This window comes from Sebastes fasciatus, chromosome 2 (assembly GCF_043250625.1).
Source record: "Sebastes fasciatus isolate fSebFas1 chromosome 2, fSebFas1.pri, whole genome shotgun sequence".
NCBI lineage: Eukaryota > Metazoa > Chordata > Actinopteri > Perciformes > Sebastidae > Sebastes > Sebastes fasciatus.
The window spans coordinates 28541435-28555549 of NC_133796.1; the positions used below are offsets into that span (position 1 = coordinate 28541435).

The 14115-nt window shown below is 39.6% G+C and overlaps 1 protein-coding gene across 1 annotated transcript in view; it reads right to left on the reverse strand.

Moving 5' to 3' along the window:
• galnt18b (UDP-N-acetyl-alpha-D-galactosamine:polypeptide N-acetylgalactosaminyltransferase 18b) overlaps window positions 1–14115 on the reverse strand; it is a 96091-nt gene that overhangs the window by 38644 nt on the left and 43332 nt on the right. The window contains exons 4-6 of the mRNA XM_074617117.1: window positions 7933–8116; window positions 4446–4643; window positions 2802–2916 (exon numbers count right to left, since the gene is read on the reverse strand). Of these exons, the coding sequence (XP_074473218.1) occupies window positions 2802–2916; window positions 4446–4643; window positions 7933–8116 (497 nt within the window). The remainder of the gene's footprint in view (window positions 1–2801; window positions 2917–4445; window positions 4644–7932; window positions 8117–14115) is intronic.

Sequence of the window (14115 nt, forward strand, 5' to 3'; positions counted from 1 at the left end):
ACAGACAGACGGACCCTGCTGGGGCTCTATGGGACTGCTAATCTGGGGCCAAGCCAGGGTGCACCAGCCTTGTAGCCCTCAGCTCACTGTGTCACCCTCTGTTTCAGAAGCATTACTGAACTCTAAACCACATTAACCTCCAGGCAAGGACGAGTTCCTTCAGTCCAACACACAAGTAAACAACACGGAGAGCAACACTGAACTCAAAACTAACATACAGAGCAAAAATGATTAATCGAACTGTTTATACATAGGGTTTATAATAGATGTGACAAAATCATCAATGTGTCCAGCTATAAAGCAATCGTTATTATCAGGCCCAGGAACTCTAAAAGCATGTAATTTGTGGAGGAAAATGACTTACGGGACTAATCTCCCTTCTTTACTGATGATTGCATCTCAGTCATTAGCGAGGACGGATAATTCCACATTCGCCCTGTCGTAAGATTGTCTCCATTTCCTTCTCACAGTGCAATCTCATCAGGGTTGCGCTGAGGAGGAGTTGTCCCTCGCTTCTTGCTGTTATTGAGCGGGCTGATAGCTGCATTAATGTATGCTATCATTAGGTATCCCTACGAGGGCCGTTCTTCCTCTGGCCCATCTGCTTGTGTTGCTGCTGAACTGAACATCACACAGACGGATTTTTATCCAAGTCAGAACTGGTGATGGCGTGCAAATGAAGTCTAGCAGTGTGAGAGGAATGCAACGCAAGTACTGACACAGTGCTTCTGTCTGCTCTGAACAATGTCAGTGCTCTCTTCACACGTCCCTGTTAACAGTAACAATGACTTTGAGTCCTATAACTCTCACATGAGCTTCAGTGGGATCACCGCGGAACGAAGGTGATCATTCAGACTTCAACTTTAATTAGTAGTGATTATTTATTCTAACACCACACTAGAGAGCCCGTCACAGCGTGTTCCGGGTACATTTGCAAAAGGATCATTTCCTGTACTGTGTTCACTGTTCATCTCAAAGCAGGTACGTATTGTTATTACATTAGTTACTCTGTTTGGTGATATTCTGTATTTTTTCTTATTGTCAATAAATCCCATGAAGAGACCAAAACTAAGAATGAAATTATCCTAGTAACAAGTATTATCTGTGTAGCCAACGCCTGAAATAGCATCTGTGTGCTCCCCTTTGTCTGTGCCAGTTGGTCTTTACTGTTTTAGTGAGAGTCCCAGTGATTATCTTCCCAGTATATTTTAATTTAATTTAATGTGCAATGACAATGTACATTAATCAACTTTCAAACAAATGTAAATGTACCCGAGTTAGCCTAGAGGCTAGTTTTCATCGGCAGTCTCTTTGCCAGATGTTGTTAGGCATCCTAGAATAATAAAAGTTATACAATATGTACAATAGTTGTTCCTTGTGTTAATGACCTTGCTTCTGTACTTGTTGACTAAGTCTCTGCCTTGTGTTTTTGATACCGTTGTCTGTCTTTCCTGGACAGTTACCTGTTTATTACGCTGAATAGTAAAGACAATTGTTTTCGTCTGTGAGTCGTGCTTTTGGGTTAATCTTCTGCTGGTTGCCGGTGTAACCCTGATAATCTTTGCCATTGTGACCTCCATTCTTGCCCAAAAACACACACAAAATAATCACATCAATGAACAACGATGTTAAAGATGTTGACTATTTAGGGTTTTAGTAACCCGGATTGAGCTTACATTCTGCAATTAAAAATGTCATAGTATTTCATAGGCTGATTTAAGTATCTCTAAACTCAGTATTTTTAGAAATTGACTATTTTCTAGGTCAATAAAGACATTTTTTAAAATACAAATATTAAAGACTTCATTCCTGGCAGTGTGGAGAGGGCTTTGACGAGCTTCATGTTGGGAAATAACATTTACAGAAAATCTAATTTAACTGGTAACCAAATTAATAAAATCCATCTATTATCCATAACCGTTTCTCCTTTACAGGGTCGCGAGGAGGCTGGAACCGGCGAAAGGCGGGGTACACCCTGGAAAGGTCGGCAGTCAATCACAGGGCTGAGACAGACAACTGTTCACTCACATTCACACCTACGGGCAATTTAGAGTCAACAGTTAACCTAATCTGGAGAAGTGCATCACCATGCTGCCCATTTATAAAGTATGAAAAATCTAGATAATAATATTAAGAAAAGGCTATGGTCTCATTATTTCTAAATTCCTGGCCCTGGGTACTGTAGTATACAGTACATTGACTCAATCCCACATACGCTGTCCTGCTGCTTTAAATACTCATGAGAGCACCAAATGTGTATTAATCCGCGGCTGAAAATAGTCCCAAACACATGCACTATTTACTGCTGTTAAATAGACCTTGAGGTTAGATTGTTTTGTCAATAATATATTTGCTTTTGTCTTCAGTTTGGTGAGAGTGTCCCTGACAGAGTAGGGAAGTCGAAGAGTAAAGAGAGATAAAACGCATTGTTGGGTTTGGCCTTTTCGTGGAATATAAAAAAACATCAGTACTATATTCTTAATGGAGCTCTGAGGATAAATTGCATTCAACTAAATTAGTATCATCATCAAAAGCACTGTCTTTAACACTGACCTTTCACACTGTCCTCTTCTATACTCCTCCTCTATTTACTAACTGTCACTCTACCTGTACACCATTTTTTTAACACATCGCTTGCAGCTAAATGATGCTCTTTCAATGCGTTTAGTAAAAAGAAGACAATGAGGCTCTCAGTGACCTTGCACCCAACAGCCATTAAGTGTCATTATCATAGATACTTTCCCACACATTACCTGGGTGAACAATGGCCCGTGGCCTCGGGGGGTGACGTTATTACTCACCCTGATGCCCAGCTCCACATTTTCTCCCCCGTACACCTCCATCCCCTCATCCAGCAAACCGATCTCCTCGAAGTACAGCCGATCCACCACGAAGCAGCCAATCAGGGCCGGGCTCCTGAGGGGATTAAAGATGATGAAGATCAGTTTTGTTTGTCTTTTGCAGGTAATGTTAGCTTGGCACAGTTGCTATAGTAACAGCAGGGACAAGAAGAGAACTGTGACCTTGCACAACATGTAATCTGTTCATGGATGCTGCATGAATTACCCTTTTAGGAGGGAGGACATTTGTTACTTTAGACTAGATTGAGACCAAGTATATGGCTGGACCGTATGTGGGCAATGTATGTCCCTGTTATTACAGGGATAGTCCGTGGTCGTGTCTGTAATGTGAATTCCTGAATATTAAATATTCATCTGCAATTTTATGTCGTGGTCCCAGTAATATCTGTTCTTCAAGTGTACTGAAGTGGCATATCACATAACATGGTTGGTAAAGCACAAATGTAAATGATTGTCCTTCCATATTTTGGTATTTTTCCCCAAAAGCCCCCTCCCACCCAACCATTGCTGATGCAAGAAGGATAAAGAACAAAAAACAAAAATTTAAATTAAAAAAAGGAAGAAAAAAAGAAAAGAAAATAGATTAAAAAAATATATATATACTAAAATAAAATAAATAATAATAAATAAAGTACACATTGACAGAAATAATAATTTTAGGATAAATCCCAAACTACAGATTAAAAAGGTTGATAAACTTTACATCAAATACTCAATGCTTCAAACAAGATGCGTTCAGTTGTCTCATTAGTACCAAGCTCAGTGACATCAAGTACAAAGCACCATGTACAAATGGACAAATTAACTGTTAGTTATCATTTATGCTTACATAATTCAAACTTTATGATGTCATACATTAGATTCGTTTTAAGCGTGCACACAGAACGGACAGCTAGCGGACCGTGAGGAGATATTCGCCGAATTAAAAAAAAAAAAGTGTATTGGATTAGAATCGTTGACTGCACCTTTAATTTAATAAGTTCAACTATTAATCATGCGATTTTCAACAAATTGTTGTTTTGGATTACTCATCTTAAGTGTTAATGTCTTATTTTAGTCACTTGCCAACGTACAGTTGACACAACAGCTACTGGTTTGCATTACTTTGTTAAACAAACCAGGTTGTATCCCATGACATTTATGAACTTGCCCACAGCCTCAAACGTTGAACAGAAAACAGAAAATATACCGAGATAACTTTCCTGCTTCAGCTTCCAGACTGTGGTCGGGGAGCACAAGGGAGACTTTGTTTTGCCTCCAGGGCCGACTTTGATGCTCTCTTCGGGGCTAACCCCCTTCACTTTGAGAAGCAAGATACGGGAACTTTACTTGGATCCAGTGGTAGAAAGTAACATTCAGTACATTTACTGAAGGACAAGTAAATTTTTAGGTACTTTTTATTACTTGAAGCCTGACAAGATGGATTTTCGGGTGATATGTGACCCTGCGATTCTCACGCGATCTCGTGACATCACGAGAATCCAGCTGCGTGCGACATAGCTGCTTTGCTGAGGTCCAGCCAAAAAAATCATATTGTCATGTGTCATTTGATTCAGACTTTCAAGATATGTGGTGTTCACTTACTGGATCGGTGCACTCTTGTTGCCCCTGTGCCACCAGGACTTGGGTGGGTTGAGGTAGCGACACCACAGCTCCCAATCAAAGCCTTGGGCAGACAGCGGATACTCTTCAATCTCAAACGTGTCGTACTTGATGTTATCAAATGATGGGGAGATTATTCGGGTTCTGTCTTCTTTAATTCTCTGCAGGATGGGTTCAGCCCTTCAAATATGGAAAGAGAAAGTAATTTCACTGAGTATTTGTTTTGACAGGCTTTCTCCATTACCTTTGAGATCATGTCTGTCATGTAAAGGCACGTTTTAAAAACCAATTTCACCATCTCAAGATTAATTCAATCCAATTTATTAGTCTGACAAACCATTATTTCCCATCTGATAAGTTGATGGATTTTTTTTTTTTTTATCAAAATATGAAGCGATAAAATATGCAAAGACTACGTAAAAAGGTAATTTAATGTGCATGTGGCAAAAGGGACCAAAGTGATTTATACTCCCCCTCTAAATACATGACAAACATGTAGACAACACTGCGTGTGATGTTTTTGCCACTATAGGGAATAATTTAAAAGAATATAATATAAAAATCTAAAGCAATAGTTCTACATTTTGGGAAATTCGCTGATTTGCTTTCTTGTTGAGCAATAGATGAGAAAATTGATATCACTCTCATGTCTGACTGTACGATAAACTTGAAGCTCCAGCCAGGAGACTATAAGCTCCCTGACGCCAGTAAAAACGTTCGCCTACAAAGCACAAAAGCAAAGTAAAGTAAAACAATATTATTTCACTCTATTGTCATATTTAATGTCTCTACTGAGATGTCCTGTGTTGAACAATAACAATATTATAAATATGCATAGTATTATAACTATTTACTTACTTATTTATTTATTTATTAAACTTTTTTGCCCGGCTGCTTCCCAGAGGAGCATAAAGTGAGCGATGGACATAAATGGAAGTTAGAAAAATCCAGCACATACATTTTGAGCGCAATCTCAAAGTTTTTCATGTCAAGGACCTCCTAAATCGATGTCTAATAGACCACAAACCATGAATGTACAGACGTAGGCAAAGTTGTTGGTAACGTTCCGTTAAAGAGAGAAAAACCCACAATGGTCACTGAAATAACTTGAAACTGGCAAAAGTAATAATAAATAAAAATTTACTGAAAATGATCTAATGAAAATCAGATATTGTTTTTGAATTGTGGTTCAACAGAATCGTTTTTAAAAAACAAACTAATGAAACTGACCTGGACAAAAATGATGGTAGCCCTAGAAAAGATGTAAAATAATGTGACCATAGGGACATATTAAATTAAGGTGTGTCCTGTAATTAGCATCACAGGTGTCTTCAAACTTGTAATCAGTCAGTCTGCCTATTTAAAGGGTGAAAAGTAGTCACTGTGCTGTTTGGCATTATGGTGTGTACCACACTGAACATGGACCACAGAAAGCTAAGGAGAGAGTTGTCTCAGGAGATCAGAAAGAACATTATAGACCTTCATGTTAAAGGTAAAGGCTATAAGACCATCTCCAAGCAGCTTGATGTTCCTGTGACTACAGCTGCACATATTATTCAGAAGTTTAAGGTCCATGGGACTGTAGCCTACCTCCCTGGACGTGGCCGCAAGGGGAAAATTGATGACATATTGAAGAGACGGATAATACGAATGGTAACCAAAGAGCCCAGAACAACTTCCAAAGAGATTAGAGGTGAACTCCAAGGTCAAGGTACATCAGTGTCAGATCGCACCATCCGTCACTGTTTGAGCCAAAGTGGACTTAATGGAAGACGACCCAGGAGGACACCAAATCATAAAAAAGCGAGACTGGAATTTTCCAAAATGCATATTGACAAACCACAAGGCTTCTGGGAGAATGTCCTTTGGACAGATGAGACAAAACTGGAGCTTTTTGGCAAGTCACATCAGCTCTATGTTCACAGACGCAAAAATGAAGCATCCAAAGAAAAGAACACTGTACCTAATGTGAAACATGGAGGAGGCTCGGTTATGTTATGGGGCTGCTTTGTTGCATCTGGCACAGGGTGTCTTGAATCTGTGCAGGGTGCAATGAAATCTCAAGACTATCAAGGCATTCTGGAGCGAAATGTGCTGCCCAGTGTCAGAAAGCTTGGTCTCAGTTGCAGGTCATGGGTCCTCAAACAGGATAATGACCCAAAACACAGCTAAAAACACCCAAGAATGGCTAAGAACAAAACATTGGACTATTCTGAAGTGGCCTTCTATGAGCCCGGATCTAAATCCTATTGAACATCTGTGGAAGGAGCTGAAACATGCAATCTGGAGAAGGCACCCTTCAAACCTGAGACAGCTGGAGCAGTTTGCTCACGAGGAGTGGGCCAACATACCTGTCGACAGGTGCAGAAGTCTCATTGAGAGTTACAGAAATCACTTGATTGCAGTGATTGCCTCAAAAGGTTGTGCAACAAAATATTAAGTTAATGTTACCATCATTTTTGTCTAGGCCAGTTTCATTAGTTTGTTTTTTTAAATGATTCTGCTGAACCATAATTCAAAAACAATATCTGATTTTCATTAGTTAATTTTCAGTGAATTTTTATTTATTATTACTTTTGTCAGTTTCAAGTTATTTCAGTGACCAATGTGGGTTTTTCTCTCTTTAACGGAACGTTACCAACAACTTTGCCTACGTCTGTATAAGAGGTTGTGTCCTGTGCTTTTGCCCTGCGTGTTAGTAAATAACCTACAACTCCATTAAATTCTGTTTATGTCATGCTACTAGCACTACTAGCTACTGGCCGATAGCCGGTTGTTTGGGAGCAGAGACGTTAATACATCCACCACGGTACAGACTTACAGCATACAGCCCATGGGTGTATTATAATAGAATAAAAGTGATAATTAAAGCCAATATATCCATTATTATAGCACCATACAGGTAGCAGGAAGCTGGTAGGACCGAATATGTCATATGAACGTGCAGGGCGGTCTGATGTTCATTATGCCGGGGAGAATAACTTTTGGTTTGATTTGGTTATTAGTAAATTTTACAACTTTTAGGACATAACAATTTAACTGAGGGCTATTTAGGTGTTTGTACTGGGAAGTTGATTAAACTAAAAAAAATCCTCTGATTTACAGGTGTCTCTTAATACAGTACATCTATGGCAATGGATTCATTGGCGTTTTCAGTCCAAAATGGTGAAAGCGCTACTGCAGCGTCATTTAGCAGCTATTGTCAAAAAAGTGGAGAGAGAGAACCCCGGCAGACGAGGGATTGTTGTGATCTTGTGCAGAATGTACTCTGTGTGTGTGTATATATATTTATATCTATACATCATATAAATGCTTCATAGACACAGGATACCAGAAAAAGAGCCAGGCTACAGCTACTCTTTGTTTTTAAATGAAATTATTTTCTGTAAACCCACACAGAGTGATATGACTCAGGACTCTTGTGCTGAGCTGTGCTAACTTCATGCTGCACTTGTTGCGAGTGACTCACCAGCCAACGTTGAACTCGACGTGGGCATCAAACAGGGCAACAACTGGGGCAGTGGCCGCCCTCCACCCGCTCACTCTGGACCGGATCAGACCCTCCTGCTTGGCATGACGCACCAACTTGATGAATCCTGGATGCTGGCTGTTGGTCTCAGACACAAAATTCTGCAGCTTCTCTTTTAGCTCATCTACAAAACACACACACACACACACACACACACACACACACACACACACACACACACACACACACACACACACACACACACACACACACACGAACTGTACATCAACATCTGAAGAGTTTTTGAAGATCCTGTACGAGATGAGGTGAGTAAAGTGCTTGTGAGCAAACTTCCACCCACAAGACGTCGTCACGTCCTCCTCCAGTGGGCAGTATTTCATTGGTAGGAGGCCAAAAGTGCTCACTGCTTCACTGCTTTGATCACTGGACCAAAGAGGCAGCAGCTTGAGCCAGCGCTGCAGACCTCCATGGGGCTTACCAGTCATAACGGGATATTGCAATATTGAGGACTTAGCCTGCAATGCTTTTCAAAACATGAGGGGAGGACACGGAGGAAGTCCATCCAGTTTAATGTTTGGCATCAAAGTTTACCTCCGTTATTACCTGAGCTATATATTTGATGATGAGTCATGCCCTGCAGGATGAAAGAGTAAGTGCTACTTATGTGAAAAATAATCACAGTTCTCCCCACAAGTCGTGAGTGGTAGCAATATTTCTGCAAATGTTCTCCAACACACAGTAAATTACAGCAATGTATAAGAGGTTCCCCTTGTGGTTCAACAAGAAATATCTCAAGCTAAGACTGATCACCGTTTCTTTAAAAAAAAAAAAAAAAAAGCCACTCTTTGGAGGCGGCTGTGAAATGTCAGAAAGTGAGTGAGTAAAATTTTATCACAACTCTATATTGTACTATCAGCCGGCTAGAGCTGGGAAAAAAAATAAAACTTTCATCAGCACTGTGTTTCTGCTAGAGATGCCTTGTATAAATCACCTTTGGCTGTGTTCTCACTATTTCACTTTTAACCGGCGGTACCTTTCGAGTTTAAAGGGAAAGGGGAGCAGTTGCTGTGAAATCATGCTGTGTCTGGCTTCTTTAGAGGCGCTGGGAGTCGATTTATAAAGTCGAAAAACTGTTTGATATTCCAAACCAAAGAAACGGGAAAAAAGTTCTGTTGGAGAAGTAGTTCATCTGATCATGTACAAAGATGCCGTATTGTTTAAGTTTATATCCGTATCTTTGATCAACTGCATAAAATATGATTAAAGCAGCACTTTTTTTCCCCCAAACACGCAAAGATTCTGTACAGTCTCATGATCACACACTTTGCACAGCAGCATCCTGCTTCAGCACTGACTTATTTTAATTCAAACTGTAATTTCTGAATATTTTTCAGCAGCCTTATTTTCTCCTCTTTTGCAAACACCTGGCACCTGGTCGCTGTTAACAAACCTCATATCAATCGGTGCCTCTACAACAATGAATTTCAATATAAAATGTAAAAATAAAGAATAGGAATGATTCATCTGCTGTCTTTTCAGCAATCCCTTCAGAGGATAGGAAAGCAGTAATTATATTCACCCATATGTGGAGTGTCAGTCTTAACTTTAACAATGTTTTCTTTTCTGGCATATGAGAGAATAACAACGCAACACAGAGCAACACTTAAAAATGTAAATAGTGCCTGCCCATTATGAATGAGTCAATACGTTATTGAAATAGCACTATTCAGATTGTTCATGTCGAGGACTAACAAATGTGTCGAATGCATTTTCTTGCAACAATACAAACTAAATGGAGAGCTGCCTATAAAAGCGTTGCTCCATGGAGCTTCTAATGGTCAAAAATCCCACAGGGTACCTTTAAGTCTCAGTATGTTCTTACCTCAGCCCCAAAGACACAAAACCTCTTTGAATTTGTTCAATTTGTCTAAACTGTTCCTCGGGCAAAAACAGACCTCATGAATCAGCTGGGGAAATTAATACAAATATTTCATAAAATCTCAGATTGTTTCACTTCTCATTATAGTGGACGCTGCTGGTCCATGAAACTCAGAGAAATACTGCTATTTCCCACCAGGAACAGAATAATACTCAAACTATATACAACACATGCAACATTAAAAGGAACAGTGTATGACAATTTTGGGGGATCCATGAGCAGAAATGGAATATAATATTCACAACTACATTTTCATTAGTGTATAATCACCTGAAACTAAGAATCGTTGTGTTTTCGTTTGCTTAGAATGAGCCCTTCATATCTAGGGCTGCTCGATTATGGGAAAAATCATAATCACAATTATTTTTGTCATTATTGAGATCATGAATATTTAACTCATTGACTTCGGAAACATGAATTTACAAAGCAAATTATGTACATTTTAAAGTTAAATATATCAATCTGGTGCACGTTGAGAGCAAAATAAGAGGCTAGATCATTGAAGAACTTTGTGCTCCTGTAAACAATGTAATCATAAACACACTGGTTGTATAGATATGAACGGTGATGACACGGCAAAAAAGTCCCAGCCACAAAGCATGGTTCACAAGACGGGGTTCGTGGTTTGAGACAGTGAAAGCGCACCACCGTAAAGGAAAGGGGATGGATTTATAACACAAGACGAAATGAGAGCGTAATTTTCCGTGAAACGGAATGCGACACAATAAACGTTTTATGATGATTATCTTGTTTTCATAATGGTTGGAAGCAAAAATTGTAATTGAAATTTGATTAATTGCACAGCCGTACTACATAGTGGGTCCTCTTCATAGAGTCCGCCATGTTCTACAGTAGCCCAGAACGGACAAACCAAACACTCACACTAGCGAGAGCCTTTTGTGTTTTTACGTTACCTGAATTTATAGAATAGAATAGAAAGCTTTATTGTCATTGTATTAAATACAACGAGATTCACAGTTGCCACTTCTGGTCAGTGCTTTAAAACAAATATTTGACAAGACTAAACGAGGCAGATAAAACATATAACAGGTAAAAACAAAAACAGTTATAAAGCAAATAAAACAGGTTTACTAGATGTAATAAATAAATATAAACAGAAGTGTTACACTAGAAGTATAAGATATAAAGATAGATGTAATGTAAACAGAGGTAATTGCACTTGTAAAATAGGTAGGGTAGATGTAATAAATAAAATGTAAACAAAGTTGCACTTGAGGTGTATATTGCATCAAGGATATATCGCACAGATAAATGTATTCACCTTCAGTGTATTAATATTGCACAGATTTATTGTTTATTCGGTGTCCGTATGGCCCAGGGAAAGAAACTGTTCGCGAGTCTGGAGGTGCGGGCTTTCATTGACCTGAAGGCCACCGTAGTTCTCCGACACGCTTGTGAAACTGTGTTAACGTGAGACGCACAGTGCAAAACCGTGGTACCTCCAGCCGCCGTCTGACTTCCATTGCTTATAAAGTAGTGTTATTATGGTAAGGATGACCTCAGAGCGAGGTGAACGGCGTTTCCACGCTTTTGCACTCGGCAGTTCACGTTACTGCAGTCTTGGAAAGGGAGGAGTGAGTGTAGGGGTACTCAGTTGGTTGCAATCTGCAAACACACCACTAGACGCTGCCAAAACCTACACACTGTACCTTTAAATTCTACAGTAAATTTATGTTAAGCATTATACTATTACATTCAGAAGAGCCAGCAGTGGTCGATTGTCTATTCTTTCTGGTTAATTGCAATCAGCAGACATCCCAGATGTACATCTGCCCTTGATTAGAGATCCAGAACTTAAAGCAGAGGGACTCTGGGTCATCAAAGGGCTGAGAAACGCTAATTCAAGCTTCAGCATATGTAATAGAAAGATTTCTTCACTTTGGACTCTTAATTCTGGCTCAAGGAAAGCTACTGTAGTTACTCATGCATACTGTATATTTTCTTCTTTTCTAATCCATCAATAATTAAAACTTTCTGATGTGTGTGTGTGAATTGAAAGTAAGAATGATGATGTGTTATGTCTCATAACAAATCATAATAAAGCACAGTTCATTACACCAGGAATGGCTCATGGCCAACAGTCATCAATCTTTCAGGGTGCTGAAGCTCAGCTGGAAAGCAATGGGCTTTGGGATGGAGGTGGACTGGAACAACAAGCAAACAGGTTTCTAACATCACTGTGCAGTCAGCCAGTAAATCCAGTAACGTTTCCAAAATGTTCAAAGGTTTTTCTCAGAAGATAAAAAGCAAAGCTAACGGTGAGCTGCCAAATCCTATCCTGCGATATAACAAAATAACATTTCATGAAACTGTGTATAACTTCCTGAATATTGATACTGTTTTTCTGAATCTACAATATATTGATATTGAAAACTCAACTTCTAAGTGGATTAAAAATCCTCTTGTTCCTCTTGTGAACAACAATGACCCGCTCGCTTTACATTATCCCGCTTATTACACAGCTTGTTACTTAAGAAATTACATTATTTTGACAAAAAAACGGTATACATAGCCGCTATACATACAGACCGTTGCTATACATAGCAATGGTCTATTATAAAGAAATTACAGACCGCAGAACGCTGTGATTGACCAATCAGAATTAAGTATTCAACACAGCCGCTTAATAAATCACTTTAACGTTGCAGCCGGTAAAGGTGATTTTAATTACTTTCCCCCGATAAATACAATTGTATCTTATTTGAACCGTATAATAATACATCATTTATTTGTTGATTATATGTTGTATTATTAATCTGAATCTGCAAGGTAACTAAAGTCAGCAAATTAATTAATTTGCCTCTGAAGTGTAGTGGAGTAGAAGTATAAACTAAGGTACAAGGACCTCAAAACTTGAGAAAATGTACTTAGATATTTTCCCCCACTGGTCTGAGCTGAGCTTGTCTGTCTAAGCCTCAATTACTGTATGTTCTCTTCATGCATGTTCAAACTAAACAACACTCACTGTGTTACTTCTTGCACAGCAGATGGCACATTGGCCTGGTTACTGGTCTCACAGTCGCCGTGTAGTTCTTTGCACTACACATCTCTGCGGCTGTTAAGATCCGTGTATAAAATATCCAACTGGTAAATTCCTCCAAGATTTCACCAGTCTTGTATCCAATCCTGGGTCCAATCCTTCACCATCACACATATACAAGACTCCTTGGTATAATCATTTAAGTTAAAGTATGGAATCATAAGTCCGCTGTCTAATAAGCGAGGCCTTCTCAAAACCCCACTCTTACAAAGACGAGCCATTCTCGGGCCACAGCTTGGGACATTATCCAATTAAGGAGGAATCAGCTAGGTCAATTTGCCCTTCTCTCCCTTGATGGCGACACGTCCTCCTGCATGCTAATGCCTCTCGGAGGTGAGCTGTGACAGTGGGCGATGACTAATGTAAAGCTCTGGATGCCTGGGAGGTTAGCTGTGGACGGTGACCCCTTCAACAATATCAGCGGCATCACGGGTCAACGGGCTAATGACATTTAGCACAGATAAGATTCACAGTCATGGTGATAATGATAACACCAGGCCTCTCAGACACAGTGTGACAGAGTGCTCAGGCAAACAGGGTGAAATGTCATCAGCAAAATGTCAACGCGTGACTTGGGTCCCTGAAGGAGCTAAAGGCAACTGCTCCCTAGCTCTCAAATATGTTCATGAGATCTAATGGGAGAATCCAATAATGTGATAGCGGGAGCAAACTTTAGGATTTTCAGCTTTACATTTTTAAACAGATGACGTTGGATATATTCGACTTTCTGGTCAATAACAACCAGAGGGAGAGTCATTCTTATCCCAGCGTGTTGAGATAAGTTAGACATGCTAGTGATCTATATTCTGTGTCACCAGGCAATGCTACATGTTTTGCATTATTGACTTTGATAAAAATATTCTTCCCAAAGCCAGTATTTCCCATGTTGATTGCCCGTCTGTTTCAATGCTTGTAACCAGCAGCACAGCCCGATTAAGTGCACTGCCTATAAATGACCTTGGCACACTATCATTACCTTTTTATAGCCTGCTTTCTGCCTTTGTAATGTAGTTAAGTCTTGCACTGTAAATTACCACGTCCACTTTTCACAGGTGACTTCGAGTCTATTGCTTGTGCCTCGCATGGCAGACTAAAGTCACCCATCAGTGATCTCACACATCAGTCATTCCAGTAATAACAAGTGAACAGAGCTCAGCAGTTA